Raw genomic sequence first — 26,337 nt, forward strand, 5'->3', positions numbered from 1 at the left:
CAGCCGGTCTGACCAATGAGCGCGAGGGGGCGGAGACACGACGGCCCATTCCCGGCTTCGGGGGCGGGACTAAGGGCTCGCAGTGGGCTTCGGGCGGCCAGAGGACCAATAGTGCGCGCCCTTTGGGGCGGGGCCAAGGTGCGGGCGACGCCGCGTGTCCCCTCCGCGGCCCCGTAGTGACGAGATTGTTGTGGTGTTGCAGAAATCCGGGCTTGGAATCGTGGACGTCTGTGCCGCCGGCTGCCCGGGACCTTTGGTGCAGCTGCTGGGGGCGGCGGCGAGTCCACGCGGTTTAGCCCTTGCTGGATCTCGTCGCACGGGTAACGAGGAGCGGTCGATGGGGGAGCCTCAGCTCTCTCGGACTCGATGTGGGAGCCGGATGCTTCCCCCTTGAGAAACCGGGCTGGGGTCACGTATTAACCCCGAGAGCGGACTGGGTGCCCCGCGGCGTGGAGGAGGCCGAGTCAGGCCGCCGGGCGGTAGGATCGCACCCTGGGGGCTCCGTTCTTACCCCCCCACACCCCCTTCTGCTCCAGGAGCTGCTCCCACATAATTTCTGCCCAGCCATGTCGCCGGTTTCAGCTGCAGCCCGGGTTCCTGCCTTGGTCTCCCTGTTTGACCTCAACGCGGATGCTCGGGTCTGTCAGGGCCTGAGCTTGGTGAGCCACCCATCGGAGGCGGCTCCGGCCCAGGCTCTGCGGACTTCCTGTCCAGGTACCTGGGAACGTTTGGGGAGGACCCATGAGGAACGGGGCAGGCTCTTTAGAGCTTAGCGCTTGTCCAGGGAACACATTCTAATTGATAAATTCCCCGGTTTAAGAGCCCTTGACATCTTCCTACTGGATAAAATTTATCTAACATTCACTCCGTCTCTGGGTGAGACTGCCTGCAAAAAAAATCCTTCAAAATTCCTATTGTCCAAAGGTAACTGGATTCCAATCAAATCATTCATTCTTGCTGAATGTAAAACTTTTTTTTTTTTTTTTTTTACAACCTTTGTCTCTGGCTGTTTTTCTTAGCCTTTTTTTTTTTTTTTTTTTTTTTTAAACAAACCACACGGTAATTGGAAATGTGAGCTATGGGCAGCCCCGGTGGCTCAGCGGTTTAGCGCCGCCTTCAGCCCAGGGCCTGATCCCGGAGACCCGGGATGGAGTCCCACCTCGGGCTCCTGCATGGAGCCTGCTTCTCCCTCTGCCTGCGTCTCTGCCCCCCCTCCCCACCGTGTCTCTCATGAATAAATAAAATCTTAAAAAAAAAAAAAAAAAGTAAATGTAAGCTAAAAACTGGGCATTTGGGAAGTGTTTTCTGCAGTTAAAAATAATTTTAACGTTTCTACAGGATTCCCTTAACCCATCCCGTCAGACTGTTTGATATATGTTTGTCTCACATCTTTTCAGAAGCATACTTCCCATATAAAATGATCACTGTGCCATTTATCTCATGATTCCTAGATTATAAATTCTTTGAAGGAAAGGATGTGCCACCTTTTTCATTTGTGTATCAGACACTGCATGTAATTTCTAGGTACTGCAGATTTGGACTCCCTTTCCACCTCTAATTACCCTCCCCTTATTTAGGTTCAGCAAGCCCAGAAAGAAAACTACCCCAGGGTCTCCTGGATATTTCAGAGAAGTTATTTTGTTCCACTTGTGACCAGACCTTCCAGAACCACCAGGAACAGGTAAAAGGCCAGGTGCTGAGCTAAATGGTAGAAGCAAAAAGTATAATGGTGGGTGAGGAGAGGCAGACATGTGATTTGTCTTTAATTAATAAAGGTCCATGTTTTGACTAAGGCAGTTGGTATTACCTGGTCATACTTCCTGGAGTTCTCTCTCTGGTCTTGAATACTTACTATTAAGGGCCAGGCTGGGGCATATTTCCACATCAGCCTCCTTCTTTGCCTCCTACCAGAGGGAACATTATAAACTTGACTGGCATCAGTTTAACCTAAAGCAGCGTCTCAAGGACAAGCCTTTCCTGTCTGCCCTGGATTTTGAAAAGCAGAGCTCCACAGGTGACGGCTGGTAGGAGACCTGTGTTGAGTAGGACATGGGGGTGGAGGAAGGCCCTAGTTTAGGAGCTTGAGGAAAGGTCAAAGATGGAACACCAAACTTGTGCACCTCATGTTGTTTTCAGGAGATCTTTCCAGCATCTCAGGATCAGAAGACTCAGAATCAGCCAGTGAGGAGGACTTGCAGATACCAGATGAGGAGAGGGCTGAATTTGAGAAGCCCAGCAGACCCCAAGGCTTCCACCCACATCGGGTTCTTTTCCAAAACGCCCAGGGCCAGTTTCTTTATGCCTATCGCTGTGTGCTAGGCCCTCGCCAGGCAAGTGGCAGCACAAGTTGTGTGGTCAACTGTGGCCTTTGAGCACTCAGCCTAGATCTCCCCTAAGCCCAGGCCATTTCTTATTTCTCTTCTTCCTGTTGAATGTGGGTACCACAATGGACAGCACAGTGTTGGACTGAATTGGCCTGAATCTGAGGTCGAGTGTAATGGAATTAAGTTCGGAAACAGACCAATATAGGTTTGAGTGGTTATTCTACCACTTGATCGCGACTACAAGCCTCAAATGTCCTCATTTGTAAAGTGGAGACAAGCCTCAGGATGGTTGTATGAAATGAGATCATGCACGTGAGACACTTGGCACTGATTTCTTCCTCTCCGTGAATACAGTGGGCATGTTTGTGCTGTCATCCAGGTACCACCAGAAGAACCAGAACTGCTGCTACAGAACCTGCAGAACGGAGGTCCCAGATCCTATGTGGTGCTCATGGCTGCAGCTGGGCACTTTGCTGGCGCCATTTTCCAAGGGTGAGAGGGTGCTGCATGGGGTAGAAGGATGGACTGGACCCCGTTAGCCTGGGAGTACGGGCTAATTTCCAGTACTGAGTCTGTGTTGTCTACAGAAGAGACGTGGTGACACACAAAACCTTTCACCGCTACACAGTGCGGGCCAAGCGGGGCACAGCCCAGGGAATTCGCGATGCCCGGGGTGGGGCTTCTCGGTCTGCCGGAGCCAACCTGAGGCGCTATAATGAAGCCACATTATACAAGGTAAGTTAGGTGTCTCGGATCTGGTGGTCTGCTAATCTACTTTTTCCCCCCCTCTCATCAAATGTTAGCGTGGGGAGCTTGACCCCATTATTTCTGGGAAGGCAACAGTAGACTAGGAATGGATCCCCAAGAGTCTTCATCCTCTCATTCTTCCCTCGTATTATTTTCTATTTCACATTCCTTATACATCATCTTGTGGCCCATTTTTTTGGGTTGGAGATTTAAAAATAGCAAGTGAAGATACACAGGGCTGAGTTATTCTCTTCCCTAGGATGTTCGTGACCTGCTGGCAGGGCCAGGCTGGGCTAAAGCACTGGAGGAGGCTGGGACAATACTGCTGCGTGCCCCCCGCTCTGGCCGGTCCCTGTTCTTCAGAGGCCATGGTGCACCCCTGCAACGAGGGGACCCCCGACTTTGGGATATCCCCCTCGCTACCCGCAGACCTACCTTCAGAGAGCTACAGCGTGTGTTCCATAAGCTGACCACCTTGCATGTCCATGGTGAGCCTTTGATCCAGACCCCCCAGACTCCCTAGATCTTCCTGTACCTTCCAGCCCAAGCCTTGGGTTCTCATTTGTACATCCAGACAGCATCTTCATTGAGAGAGACCTGAGCTGGCTTCTCCTCAGCTAAACTTGAGAAACATCTTTTGTTTTATGGCAGGAGAAGACCCCCGGGAGACAGCCAGGTTGGACTCACCTCAAGCACATAGGAAGACAATGAGAGTGGGGAAGAAGGCTCTCGAGGCAGAAAGAAAGGTCTCCAGTGATGAAAATGAGACACTTGGGCAGAATGAGGAATCTCCCAAACAGGGTTTGAGCACCATCTGGCAACTGTCAACTCTATCTGGGTGTCTATCCTGGAAATGCAGTGTCAAATCTCCTACTGTCACTTGCCTCTTTATAATGAGCCCTTACATAACACACATACCATTACACACACGCATAGGGCTGTTACGATAAGGGGCACCCGGTAGCAATTACTAAGATGGGTTTAATCACCTTTCCCAACTTCCTGTTCTCTTTTTTTCACTGATGTATCCCCAACACTTAGGAAATATGACATAAGTATGTGAAACAGAGGCTTGTGTGGCGCGAATCTCACATAATTGCCCTCTTACTGGATGCTGCAGTTTGGAGCTGAGGCCTGCTTGGTTCTTAGCCTGCACGGCTGTCACAGCTCCCATGCTCTCCCCTGTTGTGTACCATCCTAAGGCTGCTCAAGGGGAGAGCCTAAGGACGTTTGTCCCTGCGTGGGTCCTTCTGGGCCTGTCTCCATCTGAGCTGAGAGCCTCATTTCTACATGGGATACTAATGGATTCAGCTTTTGATGTGCTACTTGATCTTTGGTGACAAAATACAAATACTTAATTTCATTTCAAGACAATCTGGATTCTCTTTTTATGTACATTATTATACATCTGGGGCAGCCCACATCCTTCCACCCTCTGTGTATTTCTTTAGATGGACCTAACATCGTATTTTTCCCTAGGTTCAGGGTCGGAGGGAGAGGACAGCTTTCAGGTGGAGCTGGAGCTAGTAGAATTGACAGTAGGGACCCTGGATCTTCGTGAGTTTGAGGTATTGCCAAAGCGGAGAAGGAGAAAAAGGAATAAGAAGGAGAGAAGCCAGGACCTGGAAGCCGGGGTGCATGTGACTCTTCCCCAGCAACCTCAAGGAGATGAGGCCTTCTCACAGTCCGCCCAGGCACATGCAGCCCCTTTGGGGCCTTCCCTGGATGAGGCCAAGACCCCTGATCAGTCAGAGCTCTGGGACATGCTTCTGGCTGCTTGCAGAGCTGGAGATGTTGGGATATTGAAACTCCAGCTAGCTGCTGGCCCCACAGACCCTGGAGTTCTGTCTCTGCTCAGTGCCCCCTTGGGCTCCAATGGCTTCACCCTCCTGCATGCAGCAGCTGCAGCTGGGAGAGGCTCAGTGGTTCGCCTGCTGCTGGAGGCAGGTGCCGACCCCACTGTACAGTAAGTAATGGTCCCCAAGCCGAGCCCTTTGGGGTATAGAGAGGATCATCTGGAGGCTAACGTTGGTACTGGCTACTTGACAGTATTCCCTTTGATCTGTTTGGGTGAGGTTGGGAGATGGAGGAGGCGAGCTGAACCCACTTTGGGGGGTTTTCGCACCTAGGGACTCCCGGGCCCGGCCACCATATACGGTTGCAGCTGACAAGTCAACGCGTAATGAGTTCCGAAGGTTCATGGAGAAGAATCCAGATGCTTACGATTACAGCAAGGCTCAGGTCAGCTGGAAAAGGAAGCAGCAGTAGAGTAGGAAGGCAGCATTGATCCTGGCTAAGATCTTTTCCACTTTCTTATAGTTTTCCCAAGGACAGTTTGTATGGGTCTTACCTTACACCTCCCTGGAAATCCTCCAGGTGCCAGGGCCACTGACGCCAGAAATGGAGGCACGGCAGGCTATGCGGAAAAGGGAGCAGAAGGCTGCCCGGAGGCAAAGGGAGGAACAGCAGCGGAAGCAGCGGGAGCAGGAGGAGAGGGAGCAAGAAGAGCAGCGGCGTTTTGCCGCCCTCAGCGATCGTGAGAAGGTGAGGCTGGAGGTTCTCTCTTCCACAGCCCTGATTTCCTCAGAGGTCTGACCCCTTCCCAGCGTGCAGCTGTCACTTCGCAGGCACCCTGTCCAGCTCTGGGGCCTTGTCCTTAATAAGACTTCTCTTCCCCTCAGAGAGCTCTGGCCGCAGAGCGCAGGCTGGCTGCCCAGCTGGGAGTCTCCACCCCGCAGACACCCGGTCCTGCAACCCTTTGTGCTCAGTAAGTACAGGGCCAGGTGTGGGCAAGTGGAATGAATGCTGCAGAGTCCTCCAAAAGGCTGTTGGGGGGAGGGGGGACTTGAGATGTTCTGAGAAAACCTCTGGAACAAAACCAGATATGGCCGGAGGAGCGGGGAAGAGCTTGGATTGGAAAGTTTCTGGGGTACCTGTTCAGCCATCTATCTTCCTCTTGTCCAGGCGCTGCTGGAGTTGTGGGACATCCCTCCAAGGCCTCATTCCCTTTCACTATCTTGACTTCTCTTTCTGCTCCACACGCTGCCTCCGGGATCACCGCTGCCAGGCCGCCAAGCCCTCTTCCTGACCTCTTTACAGCTGCACCTGGGCCAACTCTGGGCCCTGAGAGGGTGCATTCACAGTAGCCCTAGGTTTCTTCTTTCCCGTGAAACCGGAGTATTTGGAAGATTAAGAAGGACACTCAGGAACCAGGGCAAAGACAGGGCCATAGAGGGGTGTGGAGCTGGTACTGTCTCTGGAACTTTAATCGTAATAAAGTTTGGCAAGGAAACTGCACTTGTATTGCATTCAGGTTGTGGCCTTTGGTTCCTGGCGGTCACCGTGGCCAGCACCAAGGGATCCTGCCCACTCCATGTCCCGGGTCCAAGGTTACCTTTCTTTCAGTGCCCACTTAACTCCATTGGTTCAGGGGCGCTTGGCGTTTCAACTGAGAGGGAATAGACAAATGTCTTATGTGAAGTGCTATTAAGTATAGGCCTATCCACAAACTGGATTTGGGGCTGGAGAGGCACGCTTTCTAGCTCCAGCAATGTAATTTTGTTGAGGCCTCCTCTAGAAAACAGCAGAGGTCGTGGCACATAGAGGGTCTGTTGGGGCCCTCGCTTTGTCCAGTACCGGCCCAAATTAAACCCATTGATCCAGACTTGGCCCTGAAGAAGAGAATAGAGAGTGGAAGAAAATGGTCAGCTCTCAAGGGGGTAAAATCACCCCCTTTTGGGTTTCTTTTTTTTTTTTAAGATTTATTTTAGAGAAAGAGAAAGCACGGGAGTGGGGGTAGGGGGCAGAGGGAAAGGGAAAGAGAGAATCCCAAACAGACTCCCCGTGCTGAGCATGGAACCTGATGCGGGGCTCAGTCCCACAACCCTGAGATCACAGCCCAAGCCAAAATCGAGAGTCAGATACTCAACTGACTGAGCCATCCAGGTGTCCCTCCTTTTGGGTTTCTAATCAGGAATAATTTCCACTCCCCCTTCTAACGTTATTTTCTTCTCATCACCCTGACCCCAATGTCAGCAGTACCTTGGTCCATCCAGGTAGAAAGAGAAAAGTGTCCCCGCCTTCTCCGAAAATTGGAAACGTTGTGGAGTAGAAGGTGGGGCCAGAAGGAGCTTGAGGACGTGTACTTTTCATCAAGTGGAGGGGAAACCACCACTTTACGAGCTTATCAACATTCAGAGGGAACATCAGCCACTGGGTAAGGACCATTTGCCCCAGAACTGGTGGCTCTAGTAGGCCCTGTGAAGAAGGCAAATAAAAATTCATCATTTCTTAAGCTCTTATGGTGTAACTGTCCCTAATCAAGCCCTGGGATGCAACGAGTGGCCATGTCTAGATCCCCACAAGCGACTATTTTGCTGCCTAACTCTTTTTTTTTTAATAAATTTTTATTTATTTATGATAGTCACACAGAGAGAGAGAGAGAGAGAGAGAGAGAGAGAGAGGCAGAGACACAGGCAGAGGGAGAAGCAGGCTCCATGCACAGGGAGCCTGACATGGGATTCGATCCCGGGTCTCCAGGATCGCGCCCTGGGCCAAAGGCAGGTGCCAAATCGCTGCGCCACCCAGGGATCCCTGTTGCCTAACTCCTAAGCACAGGGCTCTTGTTTGTCTTCTATTAGGCCCCTATTTTTCCAGGGGAGTTTGATGGACACTAATATGCAGGAGAAGGGACAGGCAAGGCTAGCTCACCTTGAAGTCACTGCTGTTAGATCCGAAACTGAGCCTCCCCATGTTCTCCAGTAAGATGTCCAATTTGGCCCCACCTTTCCCCGTCAAAAATAGTTGGTGTTTCATGTTTCGTTCCAAGACACCGTGAAACACCTGTGGATAAGATGCGCTCTGAGAGGAAGGGCTCTAGCTTGTGGCCATGACACAGGAAGCTACGTTAGCACACGTGTTTGGAAAGCAAAGAGAATGTAGCCCGTCCTTCGTTACCCATGTATTCTGGAACCTTCGCCTCAAATTCTTCCTCATCCCAGCTTATCTGTGGCCCCTCCTGCAAACGTGGGCAGATACGGGGTGCTGGGAGGAGAGGGGGATGGGCTCACAGGGTAGCCCGGAATGAGGTCCTTACCCCATCTACCATTACATAGGCACGGTCGTGGACTCCATTGTTAGGCACCCAGAACTGCGTTGGCTCAGGAATGGGATGGGGCAGAAAAGTCCGGTACAACATAAAGCCATGGTCCTGGGTGTGGAAGAGTTAAGTACTTAAGATGAAATGAGAGGAAAGAGGATACTATGGGGAAGATGGGCAACAGAGGGAACCTCTGGCTACAGCTGTTGGGGAAGGCTCCCGTGCCTCCAGGACGTGGGATTGTCCCTTACCTGTTTGACAGCCTCAAAGGACAAGGGCAAGATTGAATGGATGGGCCCTTGGGGGCACAGGAAGTCTAAGAAAGCCAGCAAATCCCCATCCTGTTAGGATAAGGGGAAGATGTTAGAATAAAAGGTAAGTCAGAATAGAGGGCCAGAAAGGCTGGGCCATTTAGAGAACAAAGGGGTAGGATCAGAGAAAAGATGATCCAGAGCTTACCAGATGCAGGGTCAAAGGTCCAAGCATCATCTTGGGGCTGGGGGGAGGTAAAGGTCCCAAGGGAATTTCCTGGAACTGAGCCCAAATTCTCTCAGGAGCCATAGGAAAACCACACAAATAACCCCTACTCCCAGACCCTACTAAGCACAGGGCTCTCAACCTGGGTTCCGGGGAAAGGCTTTAAGGGGTCACGAAGATCCTGTAATTTTGCACATGCTTGTGTGCGTCTTCCCAAGTAGTCCCGTCTGGGTGGCTGGGAAGTGGTTCTGTAGGCTCTGCGGCCCAGACAACAACCAATGATTTATGGGATCCCATTACTAACAATTTAGGTACTCCCTTTCCCCAAATTGATAAAAGCCTTTGGCACTTAATGAAGTGGTAGGGCACCTCACTGATGACGTTTCGAAGAGCAAAAAGCTTAGGTGTGAGGTCTCCTGCTTCAGATATTGGTGCATCGTAGTCATAGCTGGTAGTAATTGGAAGAAAGCGCCCCTTCTCATCAGCACCTGGGGTCAAACCAATTTCATTCATTCAGTGTCTTTCAAATGACAGGCACTAAGCAAAGAAATTCACACAAAGAATTTTGCCATCAGAAGGGGCAGTGGTGGCCACATCCAGCTTTGAGACCTCCTAATCTACCCAGCCCTTGGATTCTAATTCCTTGATGCCTCCCTGCTTCCACCCCAGGGACCACCTGGACTCACCATTCCAGTATCCAAAGTTGGTACCTCCATGGAACATGTACCTGAAGGGGGGTAAGGTGGGGGGAAAGGGAAAAGCTGACCCACTGAATCACTTTCCTCCCCAACATCCCGTTTTGCCTTCATGTTGGCCCCCGTGTCTCCAGTTACATGTTCACACTGGCTCCCAGCTTCAGCATGTTCTCTAGGCCTCTGGTTACAGCCAAAACAGACCGTGTGGAGTGATTCTGGCCCCAGTAATCCAGCCAGCCTGTGTAATACTCAGAGTTCACCTAGAAAGCAGCCACAAGTGAGATGGGGACTGAGCTCGACCCATTCCCAACCCCAACTCCTGCTTTGATTGCCCTCCCCTCCAGCTCCTCACCAGTGGCCCATGGGGTTCATAGTTCCGAAGCAGGGCAAAGATTTTGGTCATGTTGTCAGCTGCAGAGAGGAGACAAAAGTGAAAGATAAACATAGAAGAGGTGCCCCTTCCCCAGACTCTACTCCACCCTCGCTCAGAAGACCTGGGCCAAAATCCACAGTGGTGTAGAGGCCCTGGAGGGAGCCACATCTGAGTCCTTCAGGCCCATCTGTGGTGAAGAGCAAGATCCTGTCTCCTAGCAGCGCACGGAAAAGCCCAGCCAGGTGCTTCATGTAGTTGACGTCACAGGCTCTGTAGCTACCATATTCATTTTCCACCTGCCAGGAAAATGGAAAATGGAGCTCAGCCATGCGGCAGAGGTTAGGACCCCTGGCACCTCCTTCCTCTCACCCAGTCCCTTGTACCTGAATGCTAATGATGTTGCCCCCGTTGTGGTAGAGCCATGGATATAACTTGGGCAGTAAGACCTTGAACCAGGAGTCCACTGCAGCAAGAAAGTCTAAAGGAAGGAGCAGTGCTCTGCTCATTAGGACACCACTGCCTTTGCAGCCCCCACCCATAGCATCAAGGCCAGCAACTTCAGTGCTGCCTGAACCCTGGGCTACTGTTTGCAGCCCACTCGCCCACAAATGAACCTGAGCAGTGGTGACTGAACCCTGAGCACTTGTGAATTTGCATGGCAACGACATCTAAGCACAGGAAACCTTAAAGTTGTAAATTAAGAAATTTTTTAATGTAAGAAAAATGTTAAAAGCATCATAGGGAACTAATTATGTAATCGATGTATACTTGAGAGAGCTGTGAAGTAGCATGGGAGTTCACAAAAATGCAGAATGATGACTTGCACCCTGATGGAACTGACAGTTCTGGTGATTTAAGTCATCCATCAGAAGACCACTATATTCAGTATTGTGCCTTAAAATCTCAGGCCCTATTTGTGATTTTTGTTGATTCATCCTCGGGGTCTTCACACCTGTTATGACCTCTGCTTGACACTTTCTCTCCACCATCCTTCATCTGGCCATTCTCAGTACAGTTTTCAGATCTTAACTTCTATTTCACTTCCTCAAGAAAACCTCTGATAATCCTGATGAGGGTAGGTGTCCCTGTTACATACTCTCATGTCACCTCTTACTTTTTTCAAGCACATAACAAATTATCAGTATTTCTCTAAATGCCCCCCCCCCCGCCTTAAAGGCTTTATTCATTTGACAGAGAGAGAGCACAAGCAGAAGGAGAGGGAGAAGCTGACTCCCCACTAAGCATGGAACCCGATGCAGGACTCGTCCCAGGACCCCAGATCCTGACCTGAGCCAAAGGCAGACTGAGCCATCCAGGTGCCCCTCTCTAAGTGTCTCCTGTCAGTCTCCCTCACCCAGTGAACAGGAACCTATTTGTCAGGTCCATCTGCTTCATCCCTATCCTTGAGGACAATGCCTAACATGTAGCAGACTCTCAAAAATGGATTCAATGGAAGATGTACTCGAGGGTATTTTTGCATTCTTAAAACGTTCAATTCCTTTCCATTTTGCATTCTGTACAAAGGGTGCCAGGTCTGACTGCCTCCTTCTATCCAAGCATATATTAAAGCTCATCCAACAAATATTTATGAGTGTTTAGCATGTACCCAGCAACATTCTAGGTGTTAGGGATACAGAATGGAACAAAATCGATAAAAATCTCTGCCCTTGTGGAATTTCCTTCCCAGTGAGGAAAGCAGGCAATAAATAAATAGCTAAAATACACAGTATGTTAATGCCCAGGAGAAAAAATAAAGCATGGAAGGATATAAAATGGCAGGAGAGCTTAAGTTTTAGAGGGCAGCTGAGGGAAGGCCTCTCTGAAAAGGTGATTCTGCAGGAAGATAGAGGGAGCACCAAGTGCAACGGCCTCAAAGCAGGAATGTGCCTGATAGGTTTGAAAAACAGCAATGAGGCCAGTGTGAACAATGAAGAAAAGAGTAGAAAATGAAGAAAAGAAAAGAGTAGAGGTCAGGGAGGTGACTAGGTCCATTAGGTAGGGCCTGAGAGGCCATTTTAAGGAATCCATGGTTCATATTCTGAAGGAGAGGAGAACCTATTGCAGAGGTTTTCTATTTCAGAGTTGTTAGCTACTAGATAGGATTGAAAGCCATGGGAGGGACACCTGGGGGCTCAGAGGTTGAGCACCTGCCTTTGGCTCAGGGCGTGATCCCTGGTCCTGGGAAAGAGTGAGTCCTGAATTGGGCTCCCTGTGGGGAGCCTGCTTCTCTGCCCACCTCTCTGCCTCTCTCTGTGTCTCTCATGAATAAATAAATAAAATCTAGGGATCCCTGGGTGGCGCAGCGGTTTGGCGCCTGCCTTTGGCCCAGGGCGCGATCCTGGAGACCCGGGATCGAATCCCACGTCGGGCTCCCGGTGCATGGAGCCTGCTTCTCCCTCTGCCTATGTCTCTGCCTCTCTCTCTCTGTGTGTGACTATCATAAATAAATAAAATTTAAAAAAAAAAAAAAAAGAAATCTAAAAAAAAAAAAAAAGCAAGCGATGGGAATGGATGAGATTGTCTAAGGAGTGAACACATAAAAGAGAAGGGTCGGAGAACTGAGGCCTTCAACACCCCATCCAGCATTTAGCAGAAAGAGAAAGGGCAGAGAACCAGCAAGAGACTAAGGAGGAGTGGTCAGCAAGGCTGGGATTCAGGGAAAGGAGCACAGACCACATAAAGATGGTATCTGGAGAGCCAAGAGAAGAGTGTATGTGAAAGGATGAGGTGAACAGCCGGGCTGGGTGCTCCTGACTGGCCAAGGAGGTGAGAGGCCTGGAAAGGAATTGTGGACTTGCAGTGAAGAGGTCGCTGCTTTCTTGGGAAAAGTGGACACTGCATGCCGGTGTGCCAGCACTACTTTGCCATTTCAAATGTATTTCAGAGCCAGCTGAGTTGGGGAATTGTTCTGAGGAGCATAGAGCTCTTCAGCGCCCTAAGAAGCGGGATGGTCCCCAACAGATACAAAGCGTTTTTACTAGAGTGATCTTTTTAAAAGATAAATCAGATAAGATCACTCCCTTGTTCTGATGACTTCCTATCTACACTTGAAGTAAAATCCAAACTCCTTAAAATATAGGGCATTTTAGAGCTTAATCTTGAGTTCTCATCTTTTCTCTCCTGATGCTCTTTCCCTCAGGCAATGTCTCAACAGCCAAGGATCTAAATGCCATCTCTAGACTGATAAATCCCAAATTTATCTCTAGCTCAGAGCTCCCCGTGAGCGTCACATTCACACAGCCTGTGGCTTAACACCCTAACTTGTGTGTGATGACACAAATTTAACACAACCAGAACTGTTTTTCCCCCAAAAAAGGTGGTCCTTTGCCACCCCTAGTCTCCTCCTACTTCCCTGTGTCAGTAAATGGCACCACCATGTTCATTGGAAACATGACTCCTTTCTTTCCAAACCCGATTCATGCTGCCCCCACCCTTCTCCTTCCCATCAGAATCTAACAAGGCCTGGTGATTTTTGATCTTCAACCTACATCTCAAAACTGCTCTCTTCTTCCCATCTCCACCACCGTCGCCTTAATCCACGAGCCATCACCTCCTTCCTCAATCACAGCCTGAGTCTCCCAGTTTCTCCACCTCCATCCTTGCTTGGCCCCCTCCCTCCATTCTCCACATCCGGGCTAAAGTAATTTGAAAACAAATCAAACCTGTCTGGTTAAGCTCTTTCAATGGCTTTCTACTGTGTTTATGATAAAATACCAACCCCTTACGGTGGCCTACAAGGTCCTGCATTAACAGTCCCTGTCTATCTCCAATTTCACGTCACATTCCTCTCTCCCTTACCCACTATGGTCTGGCCGAGTTGGCCTCAACCATACCACTTCTTTCCCACCTCTGGGCTTTAGAATATGCTGTTCCCTCTACTTGGGTCGTTCTCACCTCATTCTTCATATGACCAAAGCTTTTCCTTCCCTAGAGTCAAGTGAAATGTCATCATCTCAGAAAAGCCTTTTCTGACCTCCCTACCCAAAACAGGCCTTCTCTGTTACTCATGGCCTCATGAGTATTGTTTTTTTCTTGTGTGGTATTTTTACAATTTGCAATAATCTTACAGGTTTTGTTTTGTTTTTTTTTAAAAACAAAAACAAAACAAAAACAACAAACCTGTTTCTTTCCCCATAAGCCCCACTACACAAGGACTGGGTCTGCCCGGTGTCAGTTTGTAGCATCTTGCTAGGCATGAAGGAAACACTCAAATATCTGCATGGATGATCTCCAGTTTGGGGATGGTCTCTTCAGTTTTGAGCACCCAAATGACTCATTGTGTTCCTATCGGTTGCTTTTATTTTCTGTGTTGAAACTTTTGTCTCAGCTCACCTGGATCTGAGGTTCTCAGATTTATTTCAGGTTTTTGAAGCAACCAGGCTGGGAGACCCCCCTGCGACAAACATAAAGACAGCAGGTTTTGTTGTTTGGGAGTGGGGTGGAAGAGGTATGAAGGGAGGATATTGAGTATAGCACTGGAAGTGGCCCTACAGTGTGGGCAGATGGGGGGAGTGAAGGAACTGCACAGGAGTGGCTCTGGTTCTATCCCTTCTAACTCACCATATCCCACTCTGCACAGATGTAAGGTCCTGGTCTCAGTATGACCAACAGGTTCGCTAGAGATGCCTCTTTCAGAAATGCAAAGAGGTCCCGGCTGCCATTAAAATTATAGACCCCAGGCTCTGGCTCATGGTAGTTCCAGGGCACGTAACTGAGAAAGAAAAAGGTTAACAGGGCCCAAGGCGGGAGGTGCTGGAGAGGCCTAAGGGCTCAGGCCTTGCATGGAATCTCCAGGAAGCTGTTGGAAGGAGGTCCTGGCCCACCCTTTCCCACCCTTGGCCTGGAAGCCCTGGAGCTCTCATACCCAGCTAGTCCTCCTGTCCCAATCCCCTTTTGACGGGGGGTGGTAGGAAGAGTAAATCCCACCCTCCATGGCTTGTCCTGAGCACTGCTTACAACTGTACAGTGTTGAGGCCACTCATTCGCATCTTGAAAAGCCGGTCTGCCCAAAGCACCCGTGGTACCCGAAAGTAGTGTAGGCTGCCAGACACGTAGCGGAACGGGGCCCCATCTAGAAGGAATCTGTCATTTATCCGATCCACTATGAACGACCGATTGTCTGCCTGCAAAGAGAGAGCCCGGGGTCAGCAGAGGCCTGGAACAGAGGGAGGGGTCAGAGTCTGCAGAGGAGATGGAACTAGCCCAGCCTGTTGTTCTGTTATTTTCACTTTCTCTCCTGGGCTGGATCTCATCCCGCCTCACCACGCCCAGCCTGCCGATTCAATCCTGTCATTTTACCTGGGGCAGCAGCAGGGACAGAAGTGGCAACAGCAGGACGGGAAGGCAGAGCCGCTTCCTGGGAGCCATGGCGCTAACAGGGCTCCTCTATTCAGAGAGGGCGGTCCGGCTGTCACGTGGTGGATTCCTGGGAGGGAACCTCAGCGAGCAAGGGGGCGGAGACCACCTCAAGTCACCAGGCAATTAGCCTGGACTTGTCCACCCGCGCTACTCTACTAGTTTGTAAGATCCTCTACATCTTGAATCCGCTTCATCAGCATCACCTGGGAGCTTGTTAGAAATGCAGAGTCTCAGGTCCTACCTCAGACCTATTAGAATCAGAATTTGGATTTTAACAAGATTCCCAGGCGATCCGAAAGGCATTCAAGATTGAGAAGCACTGTGGTACTAAACTGAGCTCCCTGAGGGTGAAGAGTACCTTGTCCATCTTGCATCCTCAGCTTCTAGCACGGGACTCGGTACATAGCAGGTTAAATCTAGATGAATGAATGTCGGAACCAGGGGGCTAAAACAGGTTCGGAATCAATCTTCCCAGTGGTGTGAAAGTAGGAACCAAGTTATAAATGGGATTTTTTTTTTTTTCTCCTAGTGGCCCTGCTACAGCAAAAGAGACCACCTCAGCCATTCTGTCTTCTTTGGATGTCCACCGCTCTTCAATTTATCCCTGCCCTGCCTCAGCGAGAGCTGTCAAGAACAACTACCTGGGGCCAAGGCTTGGGAATTTATGAATTTCCATGACTCCTGCCTTCACAATCCCAAGCCTGGGATGTAAGGACCAGGATAAGAAAAATAGAATCATAATAAAAATAACAGCAACTTCTATTTATTGACACCAAGGCTGTGTCAGATAGTGTGCTAAGCACTTTACATCTCACTTCATCTTCAAAAAGCTCCGTGCAGTTGGTAATTATCACTCCCATTTTACCCATGAGGGAATTGAGAGGCAGAAATTTTAAATAGTCTGCTCAAGGTCACGCAGCTAGTTTAGCAGAGCTGGGAGCTGCAGCCTGGCCTCCCCGTACGGGCACCTAACCTTAGGTACTGTTAGAGCTTGTTTACAACTGGGGAAACCGAGGCTCTGAGAGGTTAAGTCGTCCAAGGTCACGCAGCTAGTAAGCTCTTAACCACTGAAACTAGGGTAGTGGGATGCAGGCCTGAGCCCCGAAGGGTGCACCGATCGGCGCTGTGGGGGTCCAGGCCGCCGGCCCCCGCCCGGCCCCCGCCCCTCGGGGCTGGACTGCAGCTTCCTACCTCCGGCATTGGGAGACGGGGGGCCTGGGGGGCCTCGGGCCGAGCCCGGCTTTGCTCCCCTTGGGCGCGGGTGCCTGCGTCCTGCCCACTACTGAAGGCCTGGTGTGGAACCCTCACCGGGTCCCGGGACCCGTGCTCCCCCGCGCCTTAGCCCGCCCCCGGCCTCTCAGCTCCGCGCCCCCACATCCTCCGGATGCCCTGCGGTTGCTAGGATACCGCGGGCCGTTACGCCGGCGCGGCCTGATGACGTAGACGCTCCTTCCGGTCCGCGGCGCTCGTCTCCGGCCGGAGCCAGGTCAGTGGGGAGTCGGGGCCGGCCCTCCCGGGGCTCTGCGCGCCGAGGCCGGGGCGGGCCCCGCCGGGTGGGCCCGGGCCTCGCCCCCACGCTCCGCGGCTGCCGAGGCGGCCCGACGGCGAGGACGCGGCCTGGGCGTCGCGGCGTGGCCCGAGGCTCCAGGGCACCCGACCTCGGCCGTGCCCGAGCCGGCGTCGCCAAGGCTCGTTTCCTCTGCGTTCCGAGGCCCGGGCGCCAGCTCTGCACGTCGGCACTTCGGGGGTCGTGCCTGGCCCACGACCCTGCCGTCCTTTGCCTTCCAGCATGATCCGCGGGGCCCCCAGCGCGTCGCCTGGAAGAGCCCCCTCAGCCCGCACGCGGCCGTCGGCAGCCCCGGACCGCCCCTGAGGAGGATGACTGAGGCGCTATGGGCCACGCGCTGTGTGTCTGCTCCCGGGGAACCGTCCTCATTGACAACAAGCGCTACCTCTTCATCCAGAAACTGGGGGAGGGGTGAGTGTTGAAATCGCCTAGCCAGCCCCCAGGGTTCTGGTGAGTGAAGGACAGCAGTCTGCACGTGATAGGGCCTCAGGAGGTTCATCCTTGTAAAGCATCCTTTAGCTCCCCTGACAGAGCCTAGCAACCCGAATGCCAAGAAAGTGGATTCTGGAGCCAGGCCTCCTGGCTCCACCTGGTGTGACCTTAAGCCGTGGTTTCATCATCTGCTTAATGGAGATAATCATCTTTTTTTTTTTTTTTTTAAGATTTTATTTATTAGAGACACACACACACGCACATGCACAGGCAGAGGGAGAAGCAGGCCCCATGCAGGGAGCCCGATGCGGGACTCGATCCTGGGTCTCCAGGGTCAGGCCCTGGGCTGAAGGCTGCGCTAAACCGCTGGGCCACCCGGGCTGCCCTGGAGATAATTATCTTTTGTCGCTGATGGAGTTGTGAGGATTAAATGAGATAGTGCATAGAAATCATCTCACCAAAAAGAGAAAAAATAATAATAATAATCTCACCCAGGGCCCGGTTCACAGCACTTGACAGATGTTGACTGTTACTTACTCATGTAACATTTCCGGAGCATTTGTCACGTGCAGAGCTGTGCATTATGACCAAGGTACCTCAAAGATTGCTGTGTTCCTACCCTTGAGCTCAAAGTGTAAAATCTTCAGACTTCTCCTGAAGCCACGTCTTGGGAGGGTTTCTGCTGACTGGGAAAGACACCCCCTCCCCTCCCCACCCAGGGAGTTCCTCTGGGTCCAAGCAGTGTGGGAGATGACCGTGGTCCTTCACTGACCCCTTTGGCCCACAGTGGGTTCAGCTATGTGGACCTAGTGGAGGGGTTACATGATGGACACTTCTACGCCCTGAAGCGGATCCTGTGTCACGAGCAGCAGGATCGGGAGGAAGCCCAACGAGAAGCAGACATGCATCGCCTCTTCCATCACCCCAACATCCTCCGCCTTGTGGCTTATTGTCTGAGGGAGCGGGGCACTAAACATGAGGCCTGGCTGCTGCTACCCTTCTTCAAGGTCAGAAAGTCTCCTGGCAATGGAGGGGCTTGCAACAGAGTCATCTACCGAGGGCTGTGTGAGTAGCCAAGCACGTTAGGAAGCAGAGACCATGTCCTGTGTTGGACCGCTTCAGATTTGGGGTTTAGGGGAACCCAAGTGGGACTGTGAGGTGTGTAGTGTGTGTGGTGAAAGAGCTGCTAGGCTGTGACACAGGGAAGGGATCAGGCTGAGGGAGCAGAGACCCAGAAAACCTGTCCAACCGTGGGGAAACTTGTGTTGCAGAGGGGTACGCTGTGGAACGAGATAGAAAGGCTGAAGGACAAAGGCAACTTCTTGACTGAAGATCAAATCCTTCAGCTGCTGCTGGGTATCTGCAGAGGCCTTGAGGCCATTCATGCCAGAGGTTATGCCCACAGGTCAGTGGGAGGGCCCAGTGTGCTTATGGGGCAGAAAGAAAGAGCCTCACCAAAAGGATTGAGTGGTCTCTGCTCTCCTCCCAAGGAACAGTCCCCATGATTCTTTTGCCCCCAGGGATTCTAGTCTCCCTATCCAGGGATGTTCATGGGCCATTTATTTCCACTTTCCTGCAGGGACCTGAAGCCCACCAATATCTTGCTTGGAGATGAGGGGCAGCCAGTTTTAATGGACTTGGGTTCCATGAATCAAGCTTGCATCCATGTGGAAGGCTCCCGCCAGGCTCTGGCCCTGCAGGTAAAAGAGTGTCCAGGTTCCTTTGCCCTCCTGTTCCCCATCCTCAGCCTTTCCTGTTGCATGCCCCAGTTTGGTCACATGACTATGACCTGTGCCTCTCTTTTGAGCTATGGGGCCACTCTTCCAGGACTGGGCAGCCCAGCGATGCACCATCTCCTACCGCGCCCCAGAGCTCTTCTCCGTGCAGAGCCACTGTGTCATTGATGAGCGGACTGATGTCTGGGTGAGGAGCATGTGGGGGGGCACATGGATGGGGAGGAGTACCGCTCTGTACCTGCTGTGCAGCAGAGGGGCAGGTCTTTGGTTTCGATTGCATGGGGCCCCAGGAACCGTGTATGTCCCCATCCCCCTCGACTTCCTTCCTGGGAACCGTCACTGACACTGTACTCAATTGCTCAGGAAGTGGTATCATTCCTCCCTTTGAACAGAATGAGTACAGCTAAGTGTCAGGACTGAAGGCAGTGGCAAGCAGGGGGTGCAGAAGCCTCCAGCTAGCTGGTGCTTTCTCTGGACCCTGGTGGTGTCATGGGGCTGAGGTCAGCCTATTCTTATTAGCTTATGTAGTCACCTTTCACTACAGAGTCCAGAGGAAAGAGATCATTTCTATTGGTCCCTTGTCAAGTAATAACCAAGTTATGTTCAGTCCCTAGGCTGCGTGCTGTATGCCATGATGTTTGGGGAAGGCCCATATGACATGGTGTTCCAGAAGGGTGACAGTGTGGCCCTTGCTGTGCAGAACCAACTCAGCATCCCGCAGAGCCCCAGGTGAGCAATAAAAGGGGTACGAAACACTTCAGACTCCTCACTGGCATTAGTGGAGTTAGAACCGTAGCATGGGGAATGAGGACCCTCCAGTCACCCTGCCCGCCTCCTTCCACAGGCATTCTTCAACCTTGCGGCAGCTGCTGGCCTCAATGATGACTGTAGACCCCCAGGAGCGCCCTCCCATCTCTCTCCTCCTCAGTCAGTTGGAGGCACTGCAACCCCCAGCTTCAGGCCAACATACCACCCAAATCTAAACAGACCAATGGCTACGTTGAGAGGTGGCCCTGTGCCTTGGAAGGAGGCTCTCATCCCTCATTAGAATCTCCACCCGGTGTCTCCAGGACTGCTCTCTTGGCATCGGGGACAAGTGGATGGGAACTGTCAGCTCAGTCTTATTTCTTTGCTTCTACAACAACTGGACAGGGGACTGACTGGGTGTGGACGAGGGTAGGAGATGGGGAAGGGGAAATGGATAGAATCTAGAAAGGCTCTGAGCAGGACTGCTGAGCTTACATCATGGTCTGCCTTCACATCTGGGAGCAGGAGAATGTATAAATAGAAGAATAAAGTGAAAGCAGCTTGGTGTGGATCTTAGTCTCATTGTTCCTGGAATGAAAGAGAAGAGGTGCCCGGGGCCCAGGGTCTGGTTGCCATTTCCAAGGGAACCGCTTGGGAAGAGGGACTGGCCTAATGAGGAATGGCATGACTTCGCCATTCTGCCTAAGGAGGCAGGTGTCCCTACCTTAGATCTGACTAGCTGGGAGGAGTCAGTTGTCCTAGCTTGTCTTAGTCAAAAACTTAAAGCTCTTCTGGATCGAGCTGGCTTCTCTGCTAAGAAGTAGGACCAGGGCCCCCTAGAAGCACATTGAATTTGTTCTTCCCTTCATTCCCAGGAGTGGGTAGCTGAGTCAAAGCAGCCCAGCCGGTTTGCCAGGCTAGGGCTTCTGGGTGGAGACACCTGAGGAAGCTTCCTGACAGCAACTTAACAGGTCTCTCCCAGCCTCGGCCTGGGGGCAAGGGGAGTGGAGGTGGCAGCCATTTGGCCCAGTCTGTCCCAGAGGGTTCTAGCTCACACACGGTTAATGATTAATGAGGCCAGTGTGGTGCAGCAGTATCCAGCTGCCACTTCCTGCCCTACTCTGCTGAGTAAACAGGGGCCCTGCCTTTGCCGGGCTTGAAACCTGTTCCCTAGGGAAGGGCACTGCGTCCCTGAATCACCAGGGAGGGGAACGCAGGGGCAGGGCTGGCATCACCTGCTCCTGAGATTGAAGCTTCCTCCCCGACTGCCCCCACCCCAGCAGTGTGCACCCCCACGTGCTGACGTCGATATGGGTCCTGGGGTGCCTATTAGCAATGCTGGAATCTTCCCCAGGGCCCGGCGGGAGGCTCCCCAGGCTAGCATAGAGGCTGAGGCCAGAAATAAAGAACAAACAGAGGGGAGACGACCTGACTTTTAATGGCACAGCCCTAGGCCCCAGCAATGCAGCGAGAGAGACAGCTGTGGGAAGCTGCTCAGAGGTGCGGCGACACAAACAACTTGAGGAGATTGCCCTCGTCCCCTCCCATCCCCCAAGCTCATGACTAGGCTCCATGCCCAGGAATTGTGGGCCTGCCCAGCCCCGCTCCCAAGCCCTCATCACGCACAGAGGTGCCCGGGCCAAGCTTCCAGAGTCGGTGAATGCAGCAGCAGCAGGAAGAAACGGGCTAGCAATCTAACTCAAATACAGAAACTGTGCTGGACTTAGACTCCCACTTGGAAAGGAAGTGAAAACTTGCATCTTTCAACAGCTTGTGGCTGGCCAGCCAGGTCCGGGAGTCAGTCCTCATTTCCTCTCTCTACCATCCTGGGCGCCCCTGGGGTCTTACATCAAGGTCCCTGGGGCCACGTTTCTGGGCCTGGCAAGGACCCCTTGGCAGGTCTCACCTTCAGCCGTGGAAGGGAAAAGGGTCATGGGCAGCAAAGAATGAGGGCAGCAGCAGAAGCAGCGGGCGGCAGCAGCACAAGCTCAAGCACTCACAGAGGGGACAAGAAACCGTGCAAGGAGACTATTTATTTCGAAAGGATTTTGCAATAAACATAGTGCGTGGGCTCCAGGCAGCTGTTCTATTCTTCTCCCTCATCCTCGTCCTCATAGGAGTCGATGCCCACCTCCTCGTAATCCTTCTCCAGGGCAGCCATATCCTCCCGGGCCTCAGAGAACTCCCCCTCCTCCATGCCCTCGCCCACGTACCAGTGCACAAAGGCCCTCTTGGCATACATCAGGTCGAACTTGTGATCCAGGCGGGCCCAGGCCTCGGCGATGGCGGTCGTGTTGCTCAGCATGCACACGGCGCGCTGCACCTTGGCCAGGTCGCCCCCGGGCACCACGGTGGGTGGCTGGTAGTTGATCCCCACCTTGAAGCCCGTGGGGCACCAGTCCACAAACTGAATACTGCGCTTGGTCTTGATGGCGGCGATGGCGGCGTTGACGTCCTTGGGCACCACGTCGCCCCGGTACAGCAGGCAGCAGGCCATGTACTTGCCGTGGCGGGGATCGCACTTCACCATCTGGTTGGCGGGCTCGAAGCAGGCGTTGGTGATCTCCGCCACCGACAGCTGCTCGTGGTAGGCCTTCTCTGCGGAGATGACCGGCGCGTACGTGGCCAGCGGGAAGTGGATGCGAGGGTAGGGCACCAGGTTGGTCTGGAACTCCGTCAGGTCCACGTTGAGGGCCCCGTCGAAGCGCAGGGAAGCCGTGATGGAGGAGACGATTTGGCTGATGAGCCGGTTGAGGTTGGTGTAGGTGGGGCGCTCGATGTCCAGGTTGCGGCGGCAGATGTCGTAGATGGCCTCGTTGTCCACCATGAAGGCACAGTCCGAGTGCTCCAGGGTGGTGTGGGTGGTCAGGATGGAGTTGTAGGGCTCCACCACGGCTGTGGACACTTGGGGGGCGGGGTAGATGGAGAACTCCAGCTTGGACTTCTTGCCGTAGTCAACCGAGAGCCGCTCCATCAGGAGTGAGGTGAAGCCCGAGCCGGTGCCCCCTCCGAAGCTGTGGAATACCAGGAAGCCCTGAAGTCCTGTGCACTGGTCAGACTGAAAGGCAGAAAAGAGAAAGAACAGTGTAGGCGAGGGGCCTGAGGAACCCTACCTTCTGGCTCCCCAAAAGCCTAAAATCTTTCAGGCGTCAGGGCAGGGACTAGTAAGCATCTCATAGCAGCAGCATGCTCTACAACACACAAAATTAGAGATGACCCCCTAAAGTGGATCCTGGGGGGGAAAAAACAATGTTCCTGACCATGAACATCATCTCAGAAACTCCCTCCCTTCCATCCCAAGTTCTCACCAGCTTGCGGATCCGGTCCAATACCGGGTCAATGATCTCCTTGCCAATGGTATAGTGACCACGGGCGTAGTTGTTAGCAGCATCCTCCTTCCCAGTGATGAGCTGCTCTGGGTGGAAGAGCTGCCGGTAGGGGCCATTTCGGATCTCATCTGGAAGGGCACAAACATGTCATGAGGGCACAAACCATGAGGCCGTGCTCAGCAGGGATCTCCCTCCCCCACTGAGGCAGCTGCGGTCAGATGTGGGGAAGAGCTCATCGTCTGCCAGCCTGTGATAGCAGCGTGTGAGAAACCCAGACCAGCCTGCGGGTGAGCCTCCCTTCTTCGGCTTCAAACAGGGCAAAGCGTTTGCAGGGCCAGGAGAGCCCGGTCTGGCTGCCATCTCTCCAGAGAGAAGCTTAGAGTCGTTCTCTGCTCCCCTCAATTCCACCCCATCTTCATCTCACCAATCACAGTGGGCTCCAGATCCACAAACACTGCCCGGGGCACATGCTTTCCAGCGCCGGTTTCACAAAAGAAGGTGGTAAAGGAGTCGTCCCCTCCACCGATGGTCTTGTCACTGGGCATCTGCCCATCAGGCTGGATCCCATGTTCCAGACAGTAGAGCTCCCAGCAGGCATTGCCCATCTGGACACCTGCCTGCCCCACGTGGACTGAGATGCATTCGCGCTGAAGGATAAAGAGAAGGGGACACGGCGTAAGCCCCACCTCTGCAGTTCTCCTCTCAGGAGCCTCTCTTCCACCCTCTCCCCTAACCAGCTAGGATGATTCGGTTAGCAAAAGTGGAGGCCTGGGGCTGGGCAGAGGTCGAGAGAGGCTGGCAGCCTGCCCAGGCTCCCCTCCCCCCGCCCTTCCGTAGGACTTAACCACTCCAGGCACCCAGTAGAGCAAACCAATCCCTTAGCCCATTTCTCTGTGGCGACCTTGTCAAGTAAGAGCTGTGGCTCCACATGACCCTGCCACACTCACGAGACACTCAGGGAGGACAGAGAGGGCAAGTGCATATGAAAGACAGGCAGACACTGCAGTAACAGACAAGGACAAGCGACTTCTCAGCTGTTTGCAGCTCTCTGCTCCCGAAGCCACCTTCCCCAGCCTGAGAAGGTTCAGGTTTCCCAGAGGCATGAGTTTATAGCTAAAAGCCCCCCAACTTAATTCTTTGAGGGTAAACAACTAGAATTTCGTATAACCCTCTCCCCCTTTCTTTCCTGTGAGCTGCAGAGACGTCTCAGCCTTCCAGTCTGGCATCAGCCGACCACACTGTCCACCAGGATGCCCTCTCCCCCACCTCTAAATGCCATCTGGCTCTGGGGATCGATCCCAGCTGGCTCCTCTCCCCACCTCCACCCACGCACTCTGGGGTGTCTTCACCACCTTCTTCCATCGTGCAGCCCTCGCGGAAATAGCAGAGTGCAGATGGCAGGCGGGCAATAGGGTTGTGGTGGGCACTGGGGCACTGGCTGCCTCAGGCTCATCCCTGCCAGTCGGAAATTAACCCCTAAACAGCCAAAGTAGTGCGGCGCAGGGCCCGCGCAGCCTCCCTACCGAAATGGCGGGGTGACGGTTTCCAAACACCCAGAAAAGGAAGCGGAACCTGCGGTGGGGCCCCAGAGGTAACCCGCCTGGCCCCTGCGCAGGGGCCACCCTGCCCCCGGGCCCTGCATTCGCCCCCCTTCTAGATTCTTTCCAGTTACATCCCAGCGGAAAGCGAAGATTGGCTTTCGGCCCCCGTTCCCGGGCTATAAATACCACCCCCCACACACCTCGTACCCCTCCCCCCAACCTGGCCTGGGCCCGCGCTCCGCTCCGCGCCAGCTGTCTCTGCCCGTCCGTTCACTCGGCCGGGCTGGAGAGGGGCCGGCTCGCCTCACGAGGCCGAACCCCATTCCCGCCACCCCTCCCGGCTCAGAAGCGGGGTGCTGAGTCACCGGTGGGGGGGGAGTGGGTAGGAGGGATGCACGCACAGTCGGAGGAAAAGGGGATGCTGGACCAAGTAATGTGACCCCCTACCACCTTCGAGCGCTAAGCACGTGCTCGGTCAGGTCCTGGGAGCGGGGGTGGTGGTCGGGGTCGGGCAGGCTAGGGGCGGAGGGCCGCCCAGCGGGTCTCCCCCGCCCGCAGGAAGGACGGGGCGCGGGACCGCGACTCCCCTCAGGAGGCTCAGGGCACAAATGCTTGGAGGAGCGGGAGGCGACTGCCAGCAGGACTCCTCTCTGCGGGCGAGGAGTCCCGCTCCGCCCCACCTCCCTTCCCCGGCCTCCAGAAGTGGACCGCGCGGCCCGGCCCAAGTCACCCGGAGGGAGTGGGGGCGGGGAACGCACCACCCCTCGCACCTCCTCGAGACCCGCAGCGTCGGGCGGGGGCGCGCGGCGTCCCGGGGGCGAGGCCCGGGAGGCGCGGGGCAGCCAGGCAGGGGGCGCGGTCCCGCGGGGCCGCACTCACCATGGTGCGTCCGGGCGGTGGGTCTCACGTAGAGTCCGGGCGACGGGTCTCGGTGAGAACTGCGGAGCTGCAGTGCCGCACCGCTCTTATAGGCGGGGGGCGGGGCCCGCGCGGCTCGCCCGCTAGGGGCTGAGCGGCCCGGAGGCCCCGCCCCGGGTGGGCGGCCCCGAGGGTGGGGCCGGGCGGGGCCCCTCCCCCTGCCGGGTCCCGGTCTCTCACCTGTCTGACTTGGGCTGGGGGCAGCGACCCGGGCCTTAGCCCTTCGCTCCGGGTCTTGAGCCGGTGCTCTGGGCTCCGGATCTCCACCGCGGGGACGCAGGGCGCCGTACCGGGGCGCCTCTCGCCCTCACCTGAGTCATGGGGGCGCCCGCGGCCCAGGTGTTCTGACTTAGGCCAGGTGCTGCAGAGGCTGACCTTGCGAAGTGGCTGCAGCTGGCCTTCGCCCGTGCCCCCCTCCCCGCCTTGCCTCCCTGGAGGCTCCGGCCAGGCCCCGGAGAGCCCCCTGCCGCGGCCCGCGGCCTGCTGGTCCTCGGCCGGGACGGCTGGCCTTCGCCAATGCCTGTGGGCGGCCGCGGACCAGGAGCTGCACAGCCTGAGCCCCAGGGTGCCGATCCCTCAGAGTGCCCTAGGGCGCCGAGCCCCGCAGCCTGTCCGCGAGGGCCGACCCCAGGCATCTGGCGCGCCTCGCCGCCGGCCCGCGGGTCACTGGCCCCGTCATCAGCGCCGTCACTATCAGCGAGCCCTCGCCACCGCCACCGGCCCGCTGCCCCGCTGCCAGAGCCGCCGGAGCTCTGGACCGAGCCCTCAGGACCGGGATTCGCATCCCGACTGCCCTGCGACCTTGGACGGGCGACCTAACCTCCTTGAGTCCTTGGCATATTCATCGGTGAAAAGGAGATAATGATTCCACACTGAAAGCGTTGCCGGGAGGTATCCAAACGCGTGTTGACTCTGAAGAGGAAAAAAGAAAGTGGAGATTCTGGTATCATAGCTGGTTTGACTTTCCCATCTTCTCCTTCTCACCACCCCCCCCC

At 54.0% G+C, this 26,337-nt stretch overlaps 4 protein-coding genes across 12 annotated transcripts; 2 read left to right on the forward strand and 2 right to left on the reverse strand.

The window, feature by feature from the left end:
• Nucleotides 1–134: 134 nt before the first annotated feature.
• ANKZF1 (ankyrin repeat and zinc finger peptidyl tRNA hydrolase 1) lies at nucleotides 135–6,368 on the forward strand. 3 transcript variants are annotated; one of them, XM_038585807.1, is made up of 14 exons: nucleotides 135–320; nucleotides 537–714; nucleotides 1,578–1,681; nucleotides 1,912–2,014; nucleotides 2,137–2,330; nucleotides 2,704–2,816; nucleotides 2,912–3,059; nucleotides 3,331–3,559; nucleotides 3,723–3,872; nucleotides 4,551–5,037; nucleotides 5,201–5,312; nucleotides 5,448–5,615; nucleotides 5,753–5,838; nucleotides 6,036–6,368. In XM_038585807.1, the coding sequence occupies exons 2-14, from the start codon at nucleotides 567–569 to the stop codon at nucleotides 6,157–6,159; spliced, it is 2,166 nt and encodes a 721-aa protein (XP_038441735.1). In that variant the 5' UTR covers nucleotides 135–320; nucleotides 537–566; the 3' UTR covers nucleotides 6,160–6,368. The 3 variants fall into 3 exon arrangements, with proteins under 3 accessions (XP_038441735.1, XP_038441736.1, XP_038441737.1); XM_038585808.1 differs by having other exon boundaries at nucleotides 135–714; XM_038585809.1 differs by lacking the exons at nucleotides 135–320; nucleotides 537–714 and having other exon boundaries at nucleotides 1,667–1,681; nucleotides 1,912–2,024.
• GLB1L (galactosidase beta 1 like) lies at nucleotides 4,430–16,458 on the reverse strand. Of its 5 annotated transcripts, XR_005385415.1 has the most exons (18): nucleotides 16,264–16,454; nucleotides 15,013–15,139; nucleotides 14,671–14,837; nucleotides 14,275–14,425; nucleotides 14,047–14,107; nucleotides 10,098–10,192; nucleotides 9,836–10,010; nucleotides 9,694–9,752; nucleotides 9,480–9,601; nucleotides 9,333–9,373; nucleotides 9,016–9,134; nucleotides 8,629–8,703; nucleotides 8,421–8,510; nucleotides 8,167–8,280; nucleotides 7,782–7,913; nucleotides 7,113–7,328; nucleotides 5,422–6,742; nucleotides 4,430–5,317 (listed from the first exon to the last, which is right to left on the reverse strand). XR_005385415.1 is itself a non-coding variant. In XM_038585810.1 (17 exons), exons 2-17 carry the CDS (start codon nucleotides 15,079–15,081, stop codon nucleotides 6,473–6,475), a joined length of 1,956 nt encoding a protein of 651 aa, XP_038441738.1. In that variant the 5' UTR covers nucleotides 15,082–15,139; nucleotides 16,264–16,454; the 3' UTR covers nucleotides 4,430–6,472. The 5 variants fall into 5 exon arrangements, 3 of the variants coding, with proteins under 3 accessions (XP_038441738.1, XP_038441739.1, XP_038441740.1); XM_038585810.1 differs by having other exon boundaries at nucleotides 4,430–6,742; XM_038585811.1 differs by having other exon boundaries at nucleotides 4,430–6,742; nucleotides 15,013–15,151.
• A 5-nt stretch (nucleotides 16,459–16,463) lies between these two features.
• On the forward strand, nucleotides 16,464–20,125 carry STK16 (serine/threonine kinase 16). Of its 2 annotated transcripts, XM_038585817.1 has the most exons (8): nucleotides 16,464–16,558; nucleotides 16,861–17,050; nucleotides 17,859–18,078; nucleotides 18,343–18,476; nucleotides 18,651–18,771; nucleotides 18,899–18,994; nucleotides 19,415–19,536; nucleotides 19,652–20,125. In XM_038585817.1, the coding sequence occupies exons 2-8, from the start codon at nucleotides 16,965–16,967 to the stop codon at nucleotides 19,788–19,790; spliced, it is 918 nt and encodes a 305-aa protein (XP_038441745.1). In that variant the 5' UTR covers nucleotides 16,464–16,558; nucleotides 16,861–16,964; the 3' UTR covers nucleotides 19,791–20,125. The 2 variants fall into 2 exon arrangements, with proteins under 2 accessions (XP_038441745.1, XP_038441746.1); XM_038585818.1 differs by lacking the exons at nucleotides 16,464–16,558; nucleotides 16,861–17,050 and adding an exon at nucleotides 17,640–17,663 and having other exon boundaries at nucleotides 17,920–18,078.
• A 1,442-nt stretch (nucleotides 20,126–21,567) lies between these two features.
• TUBA4A (tubulin alpha 4a) lies at nucleotides 21,568–25,742 on the reverse strand. Of its 2 annotated transcripts, none has more exons than XM_038585816.1 (4): nucleotides 25,523–25,742; nucleotides 23,308–23,530; nucleotides 22,863–23,011; nucleotides 21,568–22,612 (listed from the first exon to the last, which is right to left on the reverse strand). In XM_038585816.1, exons 2-4 carry the CDS (start codon nucleotides 23,486–23,488, stop codon nucleotides 21,641–21,643), a joined length of 1,302 nt encoding a protein of 433 aa, XP_038441744.1. In that variant the 5' UTR covers nucleotides 23,489–23,530; nucleotides 25,523–25,742; the 3' UTR covers nucleotides 21,568–21,640. The 2 variants fall into 2 exon arrangements, with proteins under 2 accessions (XP_038441744.1, XP_038441743.1); XM_038585815.1 differs by lacking the exon at nucleotides 25,523–25,742 and adding an exon at nucleotides 25,304–25,459.
• Nucleotides 25,743–26,337: the final 595 nt, after the last annotated feature.

The sequence above is a fragment of the Canis lupus genome, chromosome 37 (assembly GCF_011100685.1).
Source record: "Canis lupus familiaris isolate Mischka breed German Shepherd chromosome 37, alternate assembly UU_Cfam_GSD_1.0, whole genome shotgun sequence".
Lineage (NCBI taxonomy): Eukaryota > Metazoa > Chordata > Mammalia > Carnivora > Canidae > Canis > Canis lupus.